Source organism: Eucalyptus grandis, chromosome 10 (assembly GCF_016545825.1).
Source record: "Eucalyptus grandis isolate ANBG69807.140 chromosome 10, ASM1654582v1, whole genome shotgun sequence".
Classification (NCBI taxonomy): domain Eukaryota; kingdom Viridiplantae; phylum Streptophyta; class Magnoliopsida; order Myrtales; family Myrtaceae; genus Eucalyptus; species Eucalyptus grandis.
In genome coordinates, this window is record NC_052621.1 from 2,151,813 (window position 1) to 2,175,264 (window position 23,452).

General features: G+C 40.8%; 4 protein-coding genes across 5 annotated transcripts; 1 reads left to right on the forward strand and 3 right to left on the reverse strand.

The window, feature by feature from the left end:
* Nucleotides 1–1,883: 1,883 nt before the first annotated feature.
* On the reverse strand, nt 1,884–5,004 carry LOC104421029 (staphylococcal-like nuclease CAN1). 2 transcript variants are annotated; one of them, XM_018864016.2, is made up of 9 exons: nt 4,663–5,004; nt 4,440–4,495; nt 4,180–4,294; nt 3,901–4,041; nt 3,255–3,442; nt 3,092–3,148; nt 2,853–3,012; nt 2,344–2,412; nt 1,884–2,265 (listed from the first exon to the last, which is right to left on the reverse strand). In XM_018864016.2, exons 1-9 carry the CDS (start codon nt 4,909–4,911, stop codon nt 2,176–2,178), a joined length of 1,125 nt encoding a protein of 374 aa, XP_018719561.2. In that variant the 5' UTR covers nt 4,912–5,004; the 3' UTR covers nt 1,884–2,175. The 2 variants fall into 2 exon arrangements, with proteins under 2 accessions (XP_018719561.2, XP_018719562.2); XM_018864017.2 differs by having other exon boundaries at nt 3,931–4,041; nt 4,663–5,001.
* A 6,131-nt stretch (nt 5,005–11,135) lies between these two features.
* LOC104421031 (arogenate dehydrogenase 1, chloroplastic) lies at nt 11,136–13,833 on the forward strand. Its single transcript, XM_010032851.3, has 7 exons — nt 11,136–11,557; nt 11,683–11,851; nt 11,945–12,100; nt 12,734–12,816; nt 12,919–12,988; nt 13,248–13,322; nt 13,446–13,833. The coding sequence occupies exons 1-7, from the start codon at nt 11,376–11,378 to the stop codon at nt 13,527–13,529; spliced, it is 819 nt and encodes a 272-aa protein (XP_010031153.1). The 5' UTR covers nt 11,136–11,375; the 3' UTR covers nt 13,530–13,833.
* Nucleotides 12,393–19,182, reverse strand: LOC104423335 (protein RETICULATA-RELATED 5, chloroplastic). The gene is made up of 8 exons (XM_010035842.3): nt 18,506–19,182; nt 18,166–18,295; nt 17,170–17,700; nt 16,322–16,429; nt 15,577–16,125; nt 14,522–14,635; nt 13,947–14,094; nt 12,393–12,566 (listed from the first exon to the last, which is right to left on the reverse strand). The coding sequence occupies exons 1-7, from the start codon at nt 19,051–19,053 to the stop codon at nt 13,948–13,950; spliced, it is 2,127 nt and encodes a 708-aa protein (XP_010034144.2). The 5' UTR covers nt 19,054–19,182; the 3' UTR covers nt 12,393–12,566; nt 13,947.
* A 1,392-nt stretch (nt 19,183–20,574) lies between these two features.
* LOC104421032 (biotin carboxyl carrier protein of acetyl-CoA carboxylase) lies at nt 20,575–23,057 on the reverse strand. Its single transcript, XM_010032852.3, has 5 exons — nt 22,621–23,057; nt 22,479–22,541; nt 21,830–21,898; nt 21,691–21,736; nt 20,575–20,959 (listed from the first exon to the last, which is right to left on the reverse strand). Exons 1-5 carry the CDS (start codon nt 22,858–22,860, stop codon nt 20,892–20,894), a joined length of 486 nt encoding a protein of 161 aa, XP_010031154.2. The 5' UTR covers nt 22,861–23,057; the 3' UTR covers nt 20,575–20,891.
* Between the last annotated feature and the right edge of the window lie 395 nt (nt 23,058–23,452).

Below are 23,452 nucleotides of genomic sequence, written 5' to 3' on the forward strand. Positions count from 1 at the left end.
ACCAGTGAGGGCTGCCCTTGCCCGACACCGATGCGGCTTCCCTCCGCCGGCTCCGGAGAAGGGAAGAGAGAAGGAAAAAAAAAAAAAAAAAAAGCTTTTAAAAGTAAAATGACCAAAATGCCCCTATGATTCGGGGTAAATGCGTCACACAAATGAAAGTTCGGGGTTTTTGTATCACAAAAATAGTTTGGAGTAAATGTGTCACGATTAGCAAATTTCGAGGTTTTTCATGTCACCAAAATAAAATTTTGGGTAATTTTGTCACTTTGGGCAAAATTTGAGGTTTTTGGTGGCTTTTTCCCAAATTGAAAATTCGTTATATATATATATATTTTTTTTGCTTAAGATAAAGTTATGACATTGAAATCATTTTCCAAATGAAATATAAACACTAGAAAATTCTTTCGATCCCATATCACCAAACAAAAGAAAACTAACTATTTTACTCAAAAATGGTTTCCTAGAAAACATTTTCCATGATGTTATGTTTTCCATGAACATTTTCCAAAAATGGTATGTTTGTTTCATAGAAAACTTAGTAACAAAGAAAAATGCTTTTTGCAAAAGTATTATCAAGGAATACAATTGATTTTCCTTTATTTGGTGATATATGATTAAAAATGTTTTCATTTGGATTTTATTAAAAAATGATTTTAACCTCATGACTTTTTATCTCAGTCAAAAAAATGAATTTTTAAATAATTTTTATATTTAAAATATTCAAGTTTTTATTTTTATTTTGTCTTTTCTCTTTTGCAAAAAAATTGAATTTTTAATTTTCTTTCTTTTCTTTTTCCTTTCCTTCCTCTGTTGTAACTAGCCAAAAAGGACCACAAGCTAGCTCGAGCCAGTTATCCACATTCATGGATGATGAGGGACACTCTAGACTTGATGACAATTCAGAATCAAAATGATCTTGAGAGAATGGCTCACCTCATAGGTATTGTGATGATGACGTCTGTTCTAGATTGTCCTTTCTGAATTCTATTAGAGTAGCGTTATCTAGAAGTTCAATCTTCAGATAATCCCCTGAATAATCCTAAGATACATCAGTGTTATCATCTAGCCAAACTCCTTGAGGAAAAATGTGATTAATCTAACAAAGGACTTGCTGGATTTCCTGTACTCGCGTGAATTGGCTCCAATACAACATGAGAGCATTTTACAAAGCCTGGTAGGAACGTCTTGAGCTTTATAAGTCGGAACTCCTATGTCCGCCAGGTACCTAGAAACATTGCTATGTGGTTTGACAAACACCCATGATCCGTAAAAGAAAATGATTGTGTACAGCTCTAGATCTGGCCTGCATGTCCTTAGTTGTTCTGTGAAGAATGCTTTTCATGCTTCTAAGGGTTCAAACCAACAAAGCATTTTTGCAAAATAGTGGTACTTCCCACAATCATCGAGTTCTCTAATTGCTTGGGTGATAATGCTTGGCGTTTCGGCTATTAGGAATTGAATGACAAAAGTATGACAATTAAATGCATACCAATAAAACCATTTGTATTCTTATGGAAATTCATCATTTGGAGAATAAGTCAAAGGATGAATATACGGATAGTACGGATGCATGCCAATTAATTGAAGATTCACCCCACATATTTTCTGAAGATTTTACCCTGATATTCGCACAGGAGCTGTTTGAGATTATCAAAGACAGTATGGGACTTGATTAGCTCTGGTACCTCTGGAGGATAGGGCTAGGTCGCAAGGCCGTGAGTTCAAGGCCAGTGCTTATAGCCTATCACCGGCTGTTATCAAGGTCGGCGACCAGCGGAGGAGGGAGAAGGAAAAAAAAAATAGGAAAGAAAAGCAAAAATAAAATAAAACATCAAAAAATTTGAGAAAAGCAATTTCAGAGAATATTTTCGGTTGACTAGTCATTTTCTGCAAACCAAACGGATGAAAGTCCATAAAATCAATTCCTGGAAAACACTCTCCCGCATACAAACGCACCAATAATAGTGTTTAATCAAAGCCACACCTTCACAACCCATGGAACAAACGGAATCTCGCGCGTTCGATCCTTCACTGATCTTTATGTGATCGATTTGGCTAAGGCCGTTCGAGCTTTGGAACTAGATTAGCATACATACAACAGAAGATAAAGCACTTCCTTCTCTAAAATCAGTCGGCAAGAGGCTGAACCAGATTCGAGTGGAGTCATCTCCCCTCTCATTTATTCTTCCGCCGCCATTCCCATGGCTCCTCAGGGTTTGTCAAAGCCCACAAACCTACGCGCTTTGCCCGTGCATTCTTCTCGCACTGCTCATGCAACATTCGAGAGACAGACTTCACATCACATATAATCGGGAACAGCAATTCAAAGAATCGGTAGGCTACCTTTGCAAGCTCTGCACGTTGGTCGTAGGCTTTGTAATGCCACGCCATCCCTTTCTTGAGCATCAACTCCTGTGGTTGGACATGGAAATGAACGACGAATTGTATACGGGAAAAAGTAGAACCGACAATAGAGTGCGATTACAGAAGCGGCTCAACAAACATGCTGGTACGCAATCACTAGAGGCCATTGTCAATATGGTAAATTTGCATTTGCTATTCCTGCTCTGTGGCGGGGTTGTGGCTCGTCCAGCCTGACCTCCCCCAAAGCATTAAACTATGGTTCAGTTCAGCTGTCTGCCCGAGTCCAACCATAAAATGAAGTTTCAGTCTAGAAAACAAAAGAGGAGATCGATTTGAGTGTAAAGCCAATTTGATTCATCAGTCTTTGTCCAAGCATGTTCGGTCATTTAACTCATCTTTCTCGCCTTGGCCTGATTACATTTCCTAACTGATGACTCGTAGGTCGTTGAATATACTAGTCAAAAAGGCTAGGGAGAACTTGGGTTTACCTGTACAAAGTTGCCGTTGCAGTATATATCTCCTAAGCTCCGCCCATATTGATCTTCCCCATACACAAGAACTCTCAAACACTTTCCTTTAACAATCTTTGCGAGCTCCTCCTTAGCCTCTTTGCCATATGGCATGTCACCCTCTGGAGCATCTATCCCCCTGTTTCATAAGGCAGTAGTTCTTGGAAGAATAAAGAGAAATGTTTGCCAATTCGAATGTGTCAAATGCCTAGTTTTACCTGAGCCGAATTCGGTACTTCCGAGCAAGGACTTCCTCATTCTTAACATTTATCACCCTGCATATAAGCAACTATAATCAACCAGTGAATTACTCGTGCAGGGATAGAAGAAATGTGACAGACGATAAATGTGACCGTTTATATTGCAATCGGGATAACATACTGATATCCAGCCGCAATCATAGTTTTGTGCAGTTCTTTTGCACGAGTTTTTTCCCCCTGAGCACGGGCTTCTGATCTTTTGAGGGCTGTGACCAGGACTTCTTGTGGGACCAAGCGCGATTCCCTCGGATCAGAAGTGCTAACGTACACAGTGATGCCGTCCCCATCCGTCACACATCTTGCCTCCACCTGGTAAAAGTTTACTGAAGATATTCAGAAGATTGTATGACAGCTGAATTCACTGTGAACTTCACTCCGAGCCTAGAGATCATTTCTTCATGGATCGTATGAAAGCTAGGGAACTTTGGGCTGATGCTTATAGGAGACGTGGTGCTATTAGATCTGTCAAGAGTTGGGATAGTGAGTTGGAATTGGATATCTTGTCTAGAATACAAAAATGACGTGTTGTATAGATTCAATGATGTTAAGCTAGCCAAATTTTGTGTTGCCTCGGTACTTGGAGGTCTGTAGGAACTGGAACTTGTTATAGCTTTGTGCTTGTAGCTGATAATGCTGACGTTACACTTGTAGCTGCCAGTGCTATGTTGTAGCAGCTCTGTAGCTGCTTTAAGTCAATCAATGAAATGTATGCTTACATAGCTAAAAAGTTGAAGATATTCAGAAGATGCTACAGAGTAAATATATACAAAGAAATTATGGAGTGTTGAGGAAGGTACTGGAAGTGTCTGAAGCTCAAACTCCTCTCCTTGAGGCAATTCCACTGGAACTTCGACCGTGGTCACGACCGGGATGGGAGCAAGAGGTAGGCCATAGAATTTCAACAAACCCTATCGCATCAGAGGAAGCGCAACAGCCAAAAATTAGATAAGGTAATAAACAGTCAACACCTTAATTCCTCTGAGGATAATGGGCATGAAAAGCTAATGAAAAAATCCAAGATTTTCACTCATCTTTGGTTGAATTACCTCAACATCAGCCTTCAGGTGATTCTTGAGGGTTTGGAGAACAAGCCTTGATGCTTCTTCAGGTGTTTTTGGAGGTGGGTTTGATGCTTTCCATGCCACTAGTAGCTTTTTATAACTTCATATTTTCATCAAACAATTGCAGCAACAAAATAAAAAATTTGAACGTAAGATCATGACATCAAAGCGAATTTCTTCAGGACAGAGCAGAATCCCATTTCAAGAAACTTATAGTTCTGCAATAGTAAAGTGAAGCAATTTACCAACTAGCTTGAGCTTTCGTTTTAGAAACCACATGGTTGCTTAGCCCTTCAGGAACCTTCAGATACTCTCAAGCAATATAAGAAGAGGGGAAAAAAAAGAACAAAAAAAGAAAAAGAAAAAGAAGAGGGGAGAAAAGCGCTGCACGGACTTTCATCTTACTCCCATCTCAACCCCGAAATGAGAGTGACCGACCCGTCACCATGATCAGGGAAAGGAGCTTGCCTGGGAGGTGATCTCGAAGTTGAACAGGTCCTGGGCGAGAGCCGAGACGCCGACGGTCGCGGCGGAGACGCCGTGAGGGCCGAGACAGTCGGTGTCCTGGGCGAGAGCCGAGACGCCGACGGCCGCGGCGGAGACGCCGTGCGGGCCGACCGAGCCGGCGTCCCCGTCGCGGGAGTCGGTGTCGCCGAAGACGGTCGGATGCCAACAGAAGCCGTACACGAACCTCACTGCCTTGTCCCAAAAGTTCATCTCGTTCGACGACGATGGAGAAGGAAGGAAGAAAGGAAGAAAGGTGGCAGAGACTAAGAGGAGAGAGAGAGAGAGAGGGAGAGAGATGGAATTTTCACGCAGAAGATGACAAAGCAAAAGCAGGAGTTGGATTCTCTTCTCGGAGGAGCAGCCGTTGATCGGTGGCGCGTTGACGTTGACGCTGCCTTCCCGCTGCTGCAGGGGACAAAAGCGGACGCGTGTCTTGTTCTCGTTTGTTGAGAGCGTGCGGATTTTCACCCAGTTTTGGTCCGGCTTGATCATGCTGGAGATGCTCCTTCCATGATGTTTCTTATCTTGTGGCCTTCCTCTATTTTGTTCTTTTTCTTTTTAATTCCTTTAACGGTGGCGCGGAACTGAATAAGACGTCGTACGAACATGTACCCATGATTTGAGAACCTAACCCGAACCGTCCCGACCTAACCCAAAACGTTTTATCTTCATTTATGATTGGAGGTGGACATTTACCCACTCATGTCTTAATCAAGTCTTGGCCTCGTTCATGGAAATTTGCTTCTGGTCTAATATGCTTTGAGTATGTTTAGTCCAATGTGGAAAGATGTCCCATATGTGATGTTGGCAACATGGAAGAGCACATTTTTGAAGAGGAAAACGTTGAATAGTGTATGAGATGTTACTATTTCTATCTTATTAAGAGGATCTTATATTTTTATTGAAGTCATAACTTTCTAGTTATGGGATCTCCATTTTGGGAGAGTATAAAATTACGAATACACCTCTATTAAGTAAAAGACTAATACCTTTTACTTTGATTTCGAAAACTAAATAAAATGATAATAAAGATTCTTGTGGTCACGCCTCAATTCATATTTAAATGAAACGAGTTCTTGAATGAAAATGGGAAAAGAATATTATATCAAAGGGACTCCTTAGCCTCGACGATTAGATAATGACTTGTTGTCATTTCGGGCAGGAGAAGCCAATAGCCCACTCCATCCATAAAATATCATGTTCCATTTCTCTTTGCGGGAGAGAGCAGATGGAGATCGTAATTAGCAAGTTCGCTATCAAATTAGGTTATGGCTAGTGGGGTCCCAACCTCTCTTCGTCGTGGTCGATTAAACCCGTCCGTGAACATAGCCCTCGAGAAATGTGCTGACGAGTGTGATCAATTAAAGTTTGTACCCATCGTCCTGCCAGTTTCATCCTTTAAGGCGCGCGTGCTTTTCCACAGTATTTCATCGCCAGCATTCGTATCATAGTTTGGAACAGTGAATGCCATTGCCACTTAATGCCATTCATCTACCCCGACGCAGAAATTAGTCATCCTGGCCTGAAACATTAACCTCGCGTTAACGCCAGGCGTTATGGCAGTTTATAGAGCTTGCTTTCGTGGCCAGCTAGCTTTCCATGGCCGAAAATCACCTTCTTTTTGAACCTGAGATCTTGCTAGGAGGTACCGAACCTGATGCTCAACGGTGGACCGGTGCTGCTCGAATTTGTTGGAAAGGCTTTCTGGCTCCGGCCGGAGTTCGTTAAAGTTCCAATGGCCATAGAGAAAGAGTTCAGACCTCTTGCCTCAGATATAATCCTAGCTTCCTTCCCCAACACCGGCATGACATGGCTTAGAGCTCTCGCTATCAGTATTTATGGTGAGAGACGATGCCGATCCGTTGTTGCTTCGCAACCCTCATGAGCTCATCCCTTTCCCTGAAGTAGAAACCTTTGGAGAGAATCATCTTCCGCATGGAAAATGATCTTTGTCCTTCCTTACCGAGAGCGTTGAAAACTCATCTTCCGCATTCAATCTTGCCCTATCAGACCAAGAGCTTGCTTTGTCGAACGATATACATCAGTCGCCATCCTTCTGACACTTCTGTCTCGCTTTGGCACTACCCTGAGAAGAAATTCGTAAGGACAACCGCACTCAATGATAAAGCGGAAAAGAGAATAGGAGAATTTCTATATATTTCTTCGTGTAAAATATTTATGATACAGTTTCCTATTTATAAACCGTTCTAGATAACTATATAAAGTAACAAAATATTACAATATTAGATACAATCAATTGGAATCAATCAGGGAAGATAATTATATTTCCAACACATCCTCAAACTCAATGTGGCGTAAAAGAGATCAACTGAAATTTGAAGAAAAAATCTTGAAAATATCCATGTGGATATGCCTTCATAAAATATCAGCCCTCTAATCAACCGATAAAGTAGGAACAAGACGAGCTAGACCATGAAGCACATGAGAGTATATGAAATGACAATCTATTTTAATGTACTTGGTATATTGATGGAAAACATCACCATATGCTACTTAAATAGCACTTAATAAATAACCGTTCCACCATCATGAGGACTCCCATATCTTCTAATAACCACCACAACCACAATAATTCCGATGTTGTATTAGCAATGGCACGATAATTTATTTTTGTATTAGATCAAGCAACAATAGTCTTTTTCTTGATTCGATAGAAAATAAGGGAGTTTCCTAGGAAGAAGCAATAGCTTGGAGTAAAAGACGATAAAGAGGATCACAAACCCAGTTAGCATTGAAATATACTGTCAACTCTAAAGTTGAGTTAGCATAAAGGTAAAGACCATGAAATAAAGTATCCTTGACGTAGTGAAGCATTCAATGAACAATAGCAAAGTGAGTCGTTTGCGACATGGTCATGAATTGACTAACAATACAAATGGCAGAAGTGATGTCACAATGAGTAACAGTGAGGTATACAAGACCGTCAACTAGTTGTCAATAAATTGTAAGATTCAAAAGAGAAGCCCCATCTTTACCATCAAATTTGGCATTAATCTCAAGAGGAGTTGTAGAAATCTTGTAATCTGTAAGTCTAGCCCAAGAAAGGGGATCAATAGCATATTTTGCTAGAGAAAGATAATAGGCGGTGCAATCAAAAGCAACCTCCAAGCCTAGCCTAGAAAATGACTAAGTCATCCGAGATCTTTCATTTCAAATTGTTGACTCAAATAATACTGTCGTTTTGTAATACTGTTATGATCACTGCTACTAATAACCACGGGACCCACATATAAGAGTGGCAAAATATAGCCACAAGATGTTTGTTGAACAAAGAAAGCGTTGTCACAAGGACTAGATGTAATTCTAAGGTGTTTCATGGTGGAATTAAACTTAGAATACCATGCATGAGGAGCTTGCTTCAGTTCATATAATGTTCGATGTAGTTGACACACTTTATTAGGAGTGTGAGTGTATTGAGGAGGCTCCATATGTTTATTTAGTGAGATCCTCTTGAGTAATACATTTTTGATATCCATCTAAAATATATGTATGCCATCACTTAATAGCAATGATAACAAGAAAGTTGCGAATACAAATAAGAAGCATAGCTAGAGCAAACATCTCATCATAGTTAATGTCATACTCTTGAGTGAAGCCTTTTGCTACTAGTCTAGCTTTGTAGTGTTCCACTGTATCATCTGTTTTTGTTTTGATCTTGAATGAACAATCGATCCTGCTTTAGAGGTCCACATGCATGCCCATTTACCACTGCTGCCATAGAGGATTCCTCCAATTGTTTGTTTGTTACTTTATCATTAAATAATCTTTGATCTACGGTTCATTCCATTATTCAAGCTAATACTTTTAGCTCATTTGTACCTAACCCTTTTGCTCAGTTAGTCACTCGGGTACTCCTTATTCGCGGTGCTTTGATTTGGCCTATGATAATCACATGACCTCCAATTCCAAATTATTCAAGTCATAATCCTATAGTTCACAATCACCATGAAATGACCCTTGATGAGTTCTGTGAAGGAAGGTTCCCTCGGTCCATACTTTGATGAGTATTGGAGTGAGAGTGAGAGATCAATTTAGTCATAAACATTTCAATTTTGCCAATTAAGTTTTAATTTTTTTTCGTATTTTATCAATTGAGTTTATCCGACCAATTATGATTGGAATTCGCTCATTTAGACTCCAAGCATCCTACGTGACATGACCGGCACCGACATGAATAATTTCAATAATATTTTACTATTCTTAAATATTATTATTCTTTTTTAATTTTTTTCTTTTTTTTTATTATTTATTTATTTATTTACTGTGAACAGCGAGAGGGTCGAGCTCGCCGGTTGAGGGCAAAGGTGGCCTCGCCTCAATCTAGGCGAACCATCGTGCCCCCTGAACCAAAAACATCCGGAAATGAGCGAACATCTCTCTCATATTAGTGGACTAGCGGGATCTGAAAACATCCAACCGTGAAGATTAACATGTCCGACCAAGGACTCAACCTAATCCAAAAGTGGATTATACAAAGATCAGAGACTTATCAGCCGACCCTCCGTCCCCAGATCTGCTGGCCGAGATACTGTGGCACATGTGGATAGCGAGGAGAACCACTTTCGTTTCTAGGCGACAAAAGACTAGACCCGCTGGGAGTCGTTAAGGCGGCTGAAGCGGCGGCATGCAAGAATTCTGGAAAGAGGACTACGAGAGAGAAGTTCAGTAGGGATGCGTATGGTAACACTTCTTGCCCAAGAAATAGTTTCTTTTCAATAGTAATATTTTTTTACTCGGGAACAATTTTTGAGTAAAATAATGTATTTGGTAACTATACAAAATTTATATTCTTGATATAAAAAAAGAATAGAAATGCGTTTAGTACGATTTATTATTTTTTGTATTTATTTATTTTTATTCTTGCTCACGGATCGCCGACCACCGCCCACCGTCGACCATCGCCCTTCGCCGCCGCTCGCCACTCGTCACCACCGGTCGCGCCATAGGACCGCTAGTCACCAACCGTCATCGCGACCGCCGCCGCCACACGATCGCCACCCACAGCCCCACCGGTTGTCGGCGGCTAACGGCGGCAATGGCGATCGGTGGCGATCATTGGCGGTCGAGGGTGGCCATGGGCTATGGGCGGCAGCGACGACAATTAGACGGTGGTGGCGACGATGGTCGCCACCGGTCGAGCGACGGTCGGTCGATGATGGCTACGGCTAGCGAGAGGTGGCGGCGCCACCCAAAGTCATAGCAAGCAAGAAAAACAAATGAAAAAAGAAGAAGAAAAAATTGGCTTATTTCTAGAAATTGTTCTCGGGTACAAGAAGATAGTTTTTTTTTTTTTTTTTTTGTTTCTTTTTTTATTCCAAATCTATTCCCACTACTTTTCATTCCTATAATAGAAAAATAAGTTTGTGTTACCAAATAGATTTCTATTCTTTTTTTTTTTTTGAGAATAAAATAATAGAAATTGGGAGAAACATAAATGTTACCATACAGGCCTAGCTTTACCGGGAAAAAAAAGGTCCCCTCAAGAAAAGGTCCCCTCAGGAAAGGCTCCCTAAAAATCAAGGTGGATGGCTCTTTCGTGAAAGGAGAGAGAGAGCAAGGAGCATCGCTGGCATATGTGGAGATGATTCCGGACAACTTGCGGTGGGTTTTGTGAAGGTGGTGAGGGCGACTGGGCGAGTACAGTTGAACGGGTAGAAGCCCTAGCTGTGTTGAAGGCGGTCTCATGCCACCGGGCGAGGGTCGTCAAGTGCAGTTAAAAAAAGGAAAAGGAAAAGATAATAATAAAATATTAATATATTATTAAAAATTGGCAATATTAACGTTGGTCAACTTAATTGATAAAATTTGAAAATATTTAAGATTTAATTAATAATATTGAAAGATTTAGAATCAAGTTGATAAAAATGTAATAAATATAAGATTTTTGGAACAATTTTTCCTGGTTCTCGACGTACGAGGAGCCCAAGAGATCCTCGGGGGGCACGTGGAAAAAGGGTGAGTTCTTGAATCGTCCACTAAAGCGGCGACGAGGCTGAGCGAGTTGTAGAAAAATTGTAGCTTTGAGCGGCTGAGTAAAGATGGAGGTATGTCGATAAGGATGATAAACGGAAGGGTTCATTCATTGGAGTGGCAGAGAAGTTGGAGGTTGGAAGACGAACCATCCGACTCCGGATACGACGGATAAGGCTCCACAAGATTGCGCGGGAGAAATGGATCAGATCCAGTCCAGAGCCGAGGTTACACGCTGAATAACCCGAATTTGATGTCCCGACGATCGACTCTATGACGAGGAAACTAAATTCGCCCACGTCTCTCGATGATAGTTCAGCCTCATCGTCACCGGTGAAAAAGACCGAAGCGAATCATGGTATGTTCTAGCGACATGGATGGAGGTTAGATGATGACGCGGACGCAAGACACGTACATTTCCACGTCTTTCCGTGTTAGACGAGAGACGATCCAAAGGCGCTTTTAATATTGACCTCTCAGATCTCCAGGGAAACAACTTGGCAGTTATTTCAGCAGGAAGCGCGCAAGCCCATACCTTGGGATTCGACAATATATAATGAGGGGCAAAAGAGAGCAAAACCTCCGCGGTTCTTGCTTGCACTGGTCAAGAACGGCTCCCTCAGGACACACCCGCATAACAAAATTCCTCCTTTGCTACCTCCATTGGCTTCGCTCTCCACGCCATGTCTGCTTCCGTTCCTGCTTCCGTCTCGTCTTCCCGAAGCCTCAAGATAGGCATCGTCGGCTTCGGCACTTTCTCGCAGTTCCTGGCTAAGACCATGATCAAACAGGGCCACTCCCTCAGAGCGACTTCGAGGACTGACTATTCTCAGCTATGCGCGGATATGGGAATCGCGTTTTTCAGGTAGGTGCCTCATGTTTCGATAGTGATATTGTAAACATGCATGCATACACGAATGCATACGCATGCGAGTTTTCAGTTTTCTGCAGATGTGCAAATGCTCTGACGAATTGGGTGTCCTATTGCAGCGATGTGGCTGCGTTTCTCGGAGCAGATAATGATGTGATAATGATATGCACGTCGATCTTATCTCTCTCCCAAGTCCTGAGGTCGATGCCGTTCACTGCACTGAAGCAGCCGGCGCTGTTCGTTGATGTACTGTCTGTCAAAGAGTATGCAAGAGACACTCTCTTACAAGTATAAGAGCTACCCTACACTTTGGACATGCCTATTCATGCATGATAAATTCCAGTGTAACGCTGTACTCAATTAAAAGACTGCAATCTGTAGGTACTTCCAGAAGATTCAGATGTGCTGTGCACTCACCCGATGTTTGGGCCAGAGAGTGGTAAACACGGGTGGAGAGATCTTAACTTCATGTACGAGAGAGTTCGAGTGAGGGACGAGGAAACATGCTCAAGCTTCCTCAAGATTTTCGAAATCGAGGTATCCTACAGCATATCCTCAGCTAGCCTCGTACTTCCCCGTGAATAAGAAGATTTTAGACATTTCATCATTGCCTTCACAATCTAACTATGATATAACACTTCAGAGAGATAGATCAATAGAGAACTGAGTTTATGCTCTGTTCTGTGTCCATCTGCCCAACCAGCATATTCAAGGTCGAAAGCCAAGGTTGCCAACCGACCCTTCATTTTTCCTTATTTTATTTTCTGATTTTCAGGTAGAACAGATGAGACAAGGTTACTTACCACAAGTTAAGAAGAACAATGAGGAATGACTAAATTCACTGGTCTGCATAAAACAACTACGTAATCTTTCGAGACCTCATAATCCATTTAAAATGGTCCTAGATAGATATTAAGTGAAAGGATCATCAATGTCTAGAATCTGATACAAATTGGTCATAGAGTCATTATGCAGATCTTGAGCCAGCCTTTCTCTGGGTGAACTGAGAAAAATAAGCAGTGTAATTGATAGTTGATACAAACTAAGCAGCTTAATATACTCCATCTCATTCTCAATCCTTGCCAATTGCCATCTAACAGTATTTCAGCAGACCAACAAGAGGCATATCTTCCAATTGCAAAATGAATATCTATTCTTTGTGAATGTCAGGGATGTAGGATGCTTGAAATGTCTTGCACAGAGCATGATGAGCTGGCCGCTAAGAGTCAATTCATCACCCACACTATTGGGAGGTATTTCCAATTCCCAGCTAACTAGTCATCTTACAAGTTTTTCCCAACCACCAACTAACTCTTTATCTTACAAAAAGAACTGATGTTTTTGTACTTGGATAGATTCTTGTCAGAAATGGACATCGAATCAACACCGATAGATACAAAGGGTTTCGAAGCACTTGTTCAACTGGTAACGTCAACTAGCAAATTCTCCATTTTTGTTGTGTTGCTGTTGTTGGTTTTTCCCTTTTTGTCTTTTCAAATGGACCCATTATAAAAGTGGATCATGTGTAATGAAATAGAAGGATTTCAAAATGAGAGCAGCAGTGTGTGAAATAGTTTAAGTCTGGATTTTTGTAATTCCAAGTCTTCTTTTTTCTTCTATTAGCTCTGGCAACGAAATACAATTGTCTTTTGATATGACATGCTGACAGTTTTCATAACCGCAGAGGAAGAACACAGAGAGCAATAGTTTTGATCTGTTCAGTGGGTTGTACATCCACAACAGGTTTGCAAAGCAAGAGGTATGGAGCTGATGCATTTCACTTGGAAATGATACATCTCAAGTTTCAGTTTGATCCTACTTTTGAAGCAAGAACTTACATTTTACCTGAGATCATTAATGAAAAGAAACTTTTGTAATGCAGCTAAAGAACCTAGAGTTTGCCTTTGAGAAGTTGAAACACAAGCTGCTGAAGAGGAATGATGAGGAACAGGAGGTAAACCAGTAGTGCTAGTGCTAGCATGATGAGGAACAGCTGCTGATAAATTTCTTTAACTACAAATTCACTCCTTACCAGAACAGTTTCTTAGCTGTAGAGACTGTAAACAAGGTGCCCCTCAATTCACTCCAGAGAGATACTATACTGAGAGATATATTGTCAGATTTCTATTTCTGGAGAAGTACAAGCTCTACACTATTTTCAGTACCGTACATTCTAGGACTGGTGTCAAAACTGTGTTACGTGTACAGGTGCAATCTTGCATTATCCTCATATGTGATGAATATTTGAAAGACTAAGACTTGGCAATTTACAGTTGGGCAAGAGAAGAAAATATCAACTATCATTGTAAATGAATGAGCGTTCTCTGTCACCAGCTTGCAATAAATTTCAGAAGAATGCAACAGCGTAACATCAAGTTATCACCTCACTGGTTATTGATTTCGTCACTGCCAGCCTCTTCTGTTATGTTGCACTGAAGCGTAGCTGGATTAGGCAAATCAGGTGTCTGATAAGAAGGCTCTGTACTCTTCCTACTCTGCAGGCCTGCAAAACGAGCTAGATCGACCCATTGCTGCAGTATTAAAGCAAAAACCATACGTCAGCACGGTCTGCAAAAATATAACCATCCAACGGCATTATTATATTGGTGGTGGAAGTGGCTAAAGAGCAAAGGTAACAGGGAAAACGTATGACGGATAAAAGATGCAACAGTCATGATCGCAGCAAACTGAAAGCACCCTATTTTATGATGAAGACAACAGAGATCATCTACATCTATGACACCACCTTTAGGAATTCCAATAGAGCACAAATTGCTGGGCTTGTTGCATATAAAAACAAGCTTTAGTATGTCTCCGGCTGCCCACTTTTATACCCAGAGAATAAATACGGCAAAATCTCCTAGTTACTTGGTTTGCAGCAAATACATTGATAAGATGTGCTTTTGCGCTGAACTAATACCACGGATATATGTGGGAAAAAAGTATCACGACCCTAACCTGAGTTCCCCAGTAAGAGTTGATAGTTCGTGCTATAAAAGAGAGCATATTCACAAGCAAAGTTTGGGAAGAAAATTCCTCTGATAGCCGATGCTCCACGATCCCAGCAATAATCTGCATTAAATGGGACTTTATTGTTGAAATCAAAACATTACGAATGGAAGCTTATATTGAACAGGATACAGTACATCAATTTTATTTCACTAATCGAAGGTGCCTGGCACTTGTTGCTATTTCAGTTGCTTCAAGCTAGATTACATCTTATTATTGGGAAATGCAGCAGAAAGCCAAACAATGACAGAACTTTTTTTTTTTTTTTTTTTTTTTTTTGGGTCAAAAAGACAATGACAGGACTTGAGGACATTTGAAGCATGCAAACTAAACTACTGGTTTTGGTCGTAACCTCTCAGTCGAGCATATCAACAGCATAACATGCTCCCTGTACTTTACATCACATAACTATTAATATCTAACAAACTTAAATGATAGAAATCAGTATGCCCTCTAAATTAGTTGATAAGTGTTATTTTCCTTCACATTAAAGCACTTGATATTGGACATTCAATTAATATTTAGATTGTCCAGTATTCGTTTTTAAATCGCATGACTCACATGTGCTAAGTACACTACTCATAATGTCTATTCATGTAAAATATTAATAACGAACATATGTTTGGATGTGTTATTCAGGTACATTATTAGACAATCTGCATCCAACATGTTGCACAGGGTGGAGTTGCTCAGTCAAATAAAGTGGAAATTTTTATCTGGCAAAGCCAACTTTAAAGTTCAAGTCATAGTAGTTGCACTTTTCAATTATGGTTGAATGCTAAGTGGCAGAGAGTTTATTACCCCACATGTCAACAATTCACAGACCAACTAGGAACAAACTACGGAAGCTCGAGCAAACTAAAGGTGTGAACCTTGGGAAGGTTGATAACCAATTAATGCTCCAAAAGCTGATTTTCCCTCTAAGCACAGTCCCAAAAAAGAAATGAGTGAAAACATGGGTCTCTTAGAGGAGTGGTCTAAACCTAGAGCGAGCTACCACTGACCTGATACCGGAGATTTGCTGAGGTTCCAAGAAAGCATCCATAGACAATTGCTGTTTTCAAAATTGGCGATCTCTTGTTTCGTTGTCCTGCAGTTAGAGCAGGACTAAGGAATCTCCGGAGCGCATACAAAATGTTTGAGGTTGCCACCGTCCCAATACTCGAAATAAATCCCACCGAGCCAAGTTTCAAACCACCAAAAAGTACCGATGCAATCCTATGGCTTGCATTCCAGTCTTTCCCAGCAAGGTTCTTTTGAAATGCATTATCTGGAATAGACCCCAAGATACCTCGCAAAGGATCCATACTATCTGGCATATTCATGTCATCGGCATATGAAAGAAAGGAAATAGTTGGGGCAGGAAGCCATACAGTGAAGAAATCAACAACTGTTCCTCTCAAAGTGTCAGTGATAACATAGTCCAGCTCTTCAAAAAAATTCTCTTTACGCCTCTCATACTGCGCTAAGAGAGTGGTGGTAATTGATATAGCTTCCTCTATTGCTAACCTATGCAAGAATTTGGGGTCCGCCAATAGTCTCTCCCTAAAGCCCTGCATCAAAGTCACTTGCCACGATTAACTCGTTGTGGTGATGAATATGGATAATAGCAACTATTTATTATAGTGACACTGTACGAATAAACAATAAGAAAATCATATCACAATGTAAATTCATCTACTATAGTGTAAAGTCGTGACAAAATCTTATGTTGTAACACCGGAGAAACAATTTAAGAGAACAACCTACCTGAAAGCGGTGAGTGAGCTCCGCAATTATAGGATATTGCTCTAAATCGAAAAAGTTCTGCAAGACCTCTGGTGATACTAGACCAAGATCCAATCCTTTCTGAAGATCCTGATGGCAATATCATATCATCACCATCAGAAAGCAAGGAATTTCATAATGCTGAGACACTCATATGCAAACACTTAAGTATTTGTAATCGCCAAAAAATATCTAGTTAAAGCCAATTACTAACTACTGGTACAATCTTGAAATATCAGGTATAGTTAAGTCTAAATCAGCTCAAGAAAAAGGTTCTAAATCTAGGAGTAAGCCAAAGTTAAGAATAAGTTAACCAGTCACTATTTGGTACAGTCGATCAAAAAGTCGAGACAACAAAGTACACTGGGACCATCAATGCTGGCAAATTGGCTCAACATTTTGCATGAGGGAACCATTACCTGGGGATTCTACTTTTACAGTATTAGTCAGAATTTGCAACCCTTTAGCATAATAGTGTTAGGCCATTTCATTTTAAGAGAGAATTCTATTAGAATGCCATCATCGTCAACAACATTCTCGTCCCAATTTGCCTATCCATATTACAAGCATGGAGTCATCTATTCTTATTAAAATAGTCCCAAGAAGACAAAGGATCCTTTGTCCCCGTTCTTTTGAAGATAAGGAGAAAAACCCCATAAAGATTCCAATGACGTGCTCCGAAATAGGACATCAGAAACTAGTGCTTGAAAATCTTTACAGTGCTTTGCCTGAAAATCATACTTAACCTGAAAGCAGCATGCATCTAGTAGACCCAAAAACAATACAGATACACCGCTCAGACAAATTCAATGCTCATAGAAAAAGCAAACCTGGGGTAAGGCATCTCGCTTCCTGCCCGCTGCATTCATTACTCGGGCAATTTCAGCACGGTCAAAACAATTTCTGCTGCAGGGTCTAGCAGCTGAATACCACAGAAAGTCTGCAACAGGGACTTCTCCTTCTCTTCGTATGTACTGTCTTTCTGGGTCCAGTAATATAACAACTTGGTTTTTCTTTTGCATCTTCCTCGAAATTCTTGCCGGCAGTCCAGTCCCTCTTGGTCCATATGTAACGTGACTTGCCCCAGTCATTACAACCAGAACTCCATTGGATCCAACATCTCCTATTGCTTGTAAAATTACTTGGGACATGCTATATTCTTCAACCACTCGTGCTTGTGCAGATAGATACGAGCTTGGACCAAAAGGGACTCCTTGATTTGGAAAATTCATGTCAATTGATGATCTACGTGACATAGAAGTGAAACCTGTAATGAAGCCTGAACCAGCCGGAGGAGCATAAATTTTACGCTCAGCCTTAGAAAGTCCACGAATGCCCTCAGCTTGAACAGTCCTCAAGATCTGTTCAAGGAAAAATAATTAAAAAAAAAAAAAAGCCTTCTATTAGTATCCATAACCGTCAAAGTAGGCCAGCACACAATAAAACTCTCATTTGAAAGATGGCAACACCTAGTGTGCTCTGTAGATGACAGAGGCAGATGAGAAATTTAAGAAATAGTTCTTTCTCCCGATCATTTTATCAAGTTGTAAAGCTAAATCCAATGATTTCATCGAGTTGCTGCAAGCAGAGACTTCCCATGAACACATTCACAATAAGTTGCTCCAGATTTGTACAAGAAAGATTTCCTAAGATCTGATCAGTAATTGTCAATGGTGGCAAAATCGAAGCATAACAGAGGATCACCTCCAGCATCGCACGGTGTGGAAATGCAAGCAAGTAGCATAAGATTTAATTTTGGAACCAAGCACACATAGAAATTTGTCACATATGCCATGGCCAATATAGCTAGCAAGATATGGTACTACCTTTAGTGGAGTACCACAAGCAACAATGCGAATTCCATTGTCCCGGCAATAACTCAATAGAGGCTCGTACTCCTGCCATTGTTGGGGCGGCCAATGCTTCATCAAAGACTTCAACTCTTCCCCATCAGTCCTATCATATGGTTTTACCGTCTTATGATCAGTTCATGGAAAAGAATATAAACCAAAGAATCTGGAAGTACATATCCGATGAATCATCAAATTTGAATCAAGTACCGACATTTTCAAAGATTAAAACAGAAAATTACTACAACTGTCAGTTCAGTTCTGCCAAATAGATAATAATGATAATACCATTCGCATAATTCTGATTAGCACAAACCTCTTATCAATAAACTGATTGACCTCCTCCTGCAAATTGCTGGGGAACGCCTCCATTGCCACTGAAATCGACTTATCACTCTCCAAACACCGCCTCCTCAGATTCTTCACAACCTCAAGCTCCAACACCTTGTCATCGCGAGTCGGCACCTGCTCAGCCTCGCCTAGATACACGATCCGGGCGTTCATCAGCTTCTCCCACACCTTGCTCTTATCCTTCCCCACGGCCATCGGCTCTCCAATCGCCGTGGCATCGTATATCCTCGAATTCATCGCCTCCTCCTTCTTCCCCACCGCCGCCGGAGCCTGCGCGGCCGAGGATGGGGTCGCGGGAGCTTCGTTGACCGGGAGCCTCTCCTCCGCCCTGGCGACGGCCGACTGGAGGAACGAGGCTCCGGCGGCCAGTAGCGGCGTGACCAACGCGGCGCGCCTCGTGGCGGCCGGAGCCGCGTCTCGGTCGGCGGCGGCGGCGGCGAGCTCGGGGCGCTCCGGCGGCAGGAGACGGCGTGGGCGGGGCGACGGGGAGGGGCGGGGTGCGGCGGAGCGCATCGGTGGCGGCCGGCGGGTGAAAGGCGAGGGACGGGTGGACGGGGGCTGAAGGCGCCGTGAAGGCGGTGGTGGGGCTTCATTTTTTTTTTTTTTTTGACGGCGCGGGAAGTGCGGTCGGTACTTCGTAGTACTACTGCATGGCTTGAGAAATTTTGAATATTATAGCGGACTATAATGGAGAAAAATAGAAACGTTTGTTTGTTTGTTTTTTTTTTTTTTTCGCGTGGACATGAATCTCATTTCTTTTGATTTTCTATCTTTTTTTGAAAATCTGACGCGACGTGACGTGGGGCCTTATCTGCTTGAGGCGCCATTTTGGGCAACTTGTTCGCATGCGGAACACAAGAATTCATGCGTTTATTTGCCCATGAAATTGTGTGCTTTTTTTCGTGGGCGGAGTTATCTGGTTGAGGCTGTAATCTGTGACGATGAATACGGGACGAAAATGCGTTATCAGATGCAAGTGGAAAAGGCCAAATTCTAGAATGGGATTGTAGTGGTCATTTCTTCGCATCATCCTGAGTACTGAATAAATGTGGCAAAATGAGTCTTAAATTTTACATAACCCATTTAAATCATAAATGTGTCAAGTACTAAATGGGTAATGTATGGATCATTTAAAAAAAAAACTAATTAAATGGATTTAAAAGTTGAAGATTTAAGATAAATGAATTTTAAATAGATTGGACTTAAAATCCATTTTCAACTAGAGTCTCACAATCTCTCTCTTCCTTCTTTAACTTTATAAAAATATTCATTTTACAAAAATCGAAATTAAAATTATTTTTTACATTTATTTATTTTTCTTTCTTTTTCCTTCTTCCTTAACTAGTAACCGGTTCCTTAACTAGTAACGTTTATGGTTGCTCGACAACCAACTAGACAAGGCTTGAGCTTGCCAAATCCAACGAGGCGAAGGCCTCACTGACGTTTAGGTAAGCTTGAACCTCGTCAGATTTGGTAAGATTGAAGCTCGCGACATCAAGTGAGATTGGAGCTTGCCGACATCGAGTGAGCCCAGCGAGCTCGAGGCTTGCCTATGGCGATCGCTAGCCATTGTTGTGGCTAAAAAAAGAAAAAGAAAAATTATATTCTTAAAAAATAAAAATAATTAAAAATTCAATTTTAAAAAATTATAAAAATTGTCTATTAAATTTGTGTTACATAAAAGCATTCTAGCAATATCATTTTTTTAAAAAGTCATAAGAAATAAGTTTTCTTAGATTTAATTAAATGGGTCGAGTATGAATAAAAAAATTTACACTATGATAAATGAGTCATAAACGGGTTAAATGGATTGATTTGAATCGAATCATTAATGACCCGACTCAAACCCGACTTGATCCACCCGTTTAACAGGTCTAGTATCGAGGGTGAAGGTTTGCAGCCTAGGTTCCTCTGGTGAACCTTCGTCGGATGTTTTAATGCTCATCATGGAAGCTTCTGAATGGCCTCCATCTGAAACACAATTTCATTTGCGAGCTTAAGGCATTGCTTAGGAGAACGGCTACAACAGCACCCGAAAGTGAACTTGGATAGTCATACTTCATTTGGAATCTGGCTAAAACAGCAGCCACGATCTCCGTGAGGAACATCGATACTAGTCTAATGTACCACAAGGACATTTACCATCTCAAATTCTTCAGGCCTACTGAATATTTCTGGATCTTTAGCAATTAAGACTGATTTAAAGCATGTGGAGAAAAAAAAAATCACATGTCGCCAGCTACATCATAACACTGAAATGATGCAAAGAATAATGGGACCAGAGAGGAAAGAAACTGCAATCCCTTCTTTAAAATGGTGTGTGAAACACAACAGTGGATTGCACGCCGGGCTCACATGATATTGATACTATGAAATGCTGGCAGGACAGCAATGAGAGGATCTCCGTAACCAACAGGTTCTGTAAAATCACAAATCCAATCACAGGGAATGACATCAGGTATTCGTGCAAAAGAACACCCGAAAGTATGCATCATTTATTGGCACATCTTCTAACTCCTAAAAATAGTCCCTGGGATACTACTAACCCTGATAATCAATAGTACAGTTCAATTTTTCACCAAATTCAGTTACCAATTGTTCTCAACCAACTCACCCATCCAAACACATGCAAGAAACTTCATGTTCTTGATGTCTTTTACCAAGTCAATATCTAGCACAGACTCTTACCTTCTAGAAATGGCTTGTTATGCTAAAGCAGGTAATAAGAGTATTCGGATGCATATATTTCTTTTGGATGTATCACTATCTGAAGTTTGTATTCTGAAGTTTATCATGTTATCTCTGCTTTTGAAAAGGCATCTAAATGACACTAAGTATATTCAGAAGATGTAATATAGGCCAAAAGTACTTTGACCTCAGAAAGTAGCGAAATCTACCTTTTCTGGCCCCAAAACAAGGCAACGACTATTTGGAAATAAGGAGAATTCACCATACCTACATTTCACATAATGCTTATGCAAGGAGATCCTAACCTACTTAAGTTAGAAGACAAATAATGGAGTGATCAGAATCAGGATGTGTGCTGCTAATCCTAGAATCGCTCGCTACTTGCAGATTAGAGAGCCTAACAGAACATATTAGTTGACTAGAGAAAGAAAATTGTTGAACCAAGATGACAGAAATTCATACCTCCATCATTAACTAGGAGCTTGAGAACTTCTCCAGACACATCTGACTGCTCAAAAGGACAACACAGAGTCGATAGGATTAAGTATTGTGGATACCAACGACAGCATCATTTAAATATATGTGTTTTGCCAGGAGTTACCTTGACTGGAAGTTCAGTTCCAAATTGATCCAACCATCCTATCACCTGTCCTTCCTTAATTACATCACCCTGTGATAAGACACTTGTTAACTTTTAAAAACTGAGGCAAAGGTGACTGAAAATATGGGCAACAAGTGACCAAAAAATCGCAGATATACCACGCTGTCATTATTTGATGATTTTTTACATTTCATTGTGAGAGTAAATCTTCACAATATTGTCTGAAAAAGGGATTTATAGCTAGCACTAGCTCAAAGTGCAGATATTGGATCCCTAAAATGCCCTCAGTTTCCTTTCCCAAGGCAAGATGTCCAGAAAGTACTAACTCCTTTGTATTGCGGATCAGTACCAAAATGCCAAGATCAGTGACATGGATCTCATGACATGCTGCACCTACATCTTGTTCATGCATTAAATTTTTTGTGAAAGGGTATTCCAAGTATAGAGGAAATTACTACAGATTTTTCACCCCGAACAAAAGCTAAAAGTGAGAAGTACAGGATCAGAATTTAATTGCTAATCAGTCATATTAGCTTTTGGTTAAACCAACAACAAGGCAGTCCATCCAGAAATGGCGAGTTTGTCTGGTCATTCTTAAATTTCATAACCCAAAGAATATAAAGCTACACTACTTTATTTCAAATGGTACCTCTTTACAACTAGGAGGCTGCTTTTTCCCTTTCAATGTTCTCCCCCGTCGGAATGAACCAACCTGCAACAAAGTAGCATGAGACAATTAGCAAGTCCCACATTACCATAGACAATCTCTACAACACAGATAAACCACCCACCGTTGGAGAAGATACTAGAACATATCCACTTGATCCTGGTGCTTCCAAAGCTGCCAACTTTGAAGATTTTCCAAATGAGAAATTTGTAAATGGACTTGTCTTCTCTGGAGAAGGTTTTGGTGGTGGAACAACTGCACCTGAGTTCTCCATTGGTTCAGTTGGGATAGGCGGTGGTGTTGTGGGCGAAGGAATGGAAGCGAAAGCTTCTTTTGTGGCCCCTAAATTCCGCTTCACTTGCATTTCAATATCTCCAATCTAAGATGGAGTACAAAGTTAAGTCACGGACTTATTGACCAAACGTGAAAGGCTGTCCTCTGAATTAACGGATATTATTAAGATTCACGCAACTACACTTCTGCAATTACTGTTGCCATAATTTCGAGCAATGCAAAGATTTTATTCAGGATTACAGTACAGATGATATCTGAAAGCAAGAATGCTTTCTTTTATTACGCTACCCAACACCCCTGCCAAAAGTGTAGGCGGTGGTGTTGTGGGCGAAGGAATGGAAGTGAAAGCTTCTTTTGTGGCCCCTAAATTCCACTTCACTTGCATTTCAATATCTCCAATCTAAGACGGAGTACAAAGTTAAGTCACGGACTTATTGACCAAACGTGAAAGGCTGTCCTCTGAATTAACGGATATTATTAAGATTCACGCAACTACACTTCTGCAATTACTGTTGCCATAATTTCGAGCAATGCAAAGATTTTATTCAGGATTACAGTACAGATGATATCTGAAAGCAAGAATGCTTTCTTTTATTACACTACCCAACACCCCTGCCAAAAGTGTAGGCGGTGGTGTTGTGGGCGAAGGAATGGAAGCGAAA

Coding starts and splice junctions, on each gene's coding strand:
- LOC104423335 (XM_010035842.3), bottom strand. CDS start 19,053: ATGCGCTCCGCCGCACCCCGCCCCTCCCCGTCGCCCCGCCCACGCCGT. Junction 16,430..17,169: donor AGCGAGATGCCTTACCCCAG/GTTTGCTTTTTC, acceptor TATTGCCATCAG/GATCTTCAGAAAGGATTGGA. Junction 16,126..16,321: donor AGCTCACTCACCGCTTTCAG/GTAGGTTGTTCT, acceptor ACTTTGATGCAG/GGCTTTAGGGAGAGACTATT.
- LOC104421029 (XM_018864016.2), bottom strand. CDS start 4,911: ATGAACTTTTGGGACAAGGCAGTGAGGTTCGTGTACGGCTTCTGTTGG. Junction 3,149..3,254: donor ATGATTGCGGCTGGATATCA/GTATGTTATCCC, acceptor GCTTATATGCAG/GGTGATAAATGTTAAGAATG. Junction 3,013..3,091: donor AAGTACCGAATTCGGCTCAG/GTAAAACTAGGC, acceptor CTTATGAAACAG/GGGGATAGATGCTCCAGAGG.
- LOC104421031 (XM_010032851.3), top strand. CDS start 11,376: ATGTCTGCTTCCGTTCCTGCTTCCGTCTCGTCTTCCCGAAGCCTCAAG. Junction 11,558..11,682: donor ATGGGAATCGCGTTTTTCAG/GTAGGTGCCTCA, acceptor GTCCTATTGCAG/CGATGTGGCTGCGTTTCTCG. Junction 12,817..12,918: donor ATCACCCACACTATTGGGAG/GTATTTCCAATT, acceptor GTACTTGGATAG/ATTCTTGTCAGAAATGGACA.
- LOC104421032 (XM_010032852.3), bottom strand. CDS start 22,860: ATGCAAGTGAAGCGGAATTTAGGGGCCACAAAAGAAGCTTTCGCTTCC. Junction 21,737..21,829: donor GAACTGAACTTCCAGTCAAG/GTAACTCCTGGC, acceptor CCTTTTGAGCAG/TCAGATGTGTCTGGAGAAGT. Junction 20,960..21,690: donor GCTCCTAGTTAATGATGGAG/GTATGAATTTCT, acceptor GTGATTTTACAG/AACCTGTTGGTTACGGAGAT.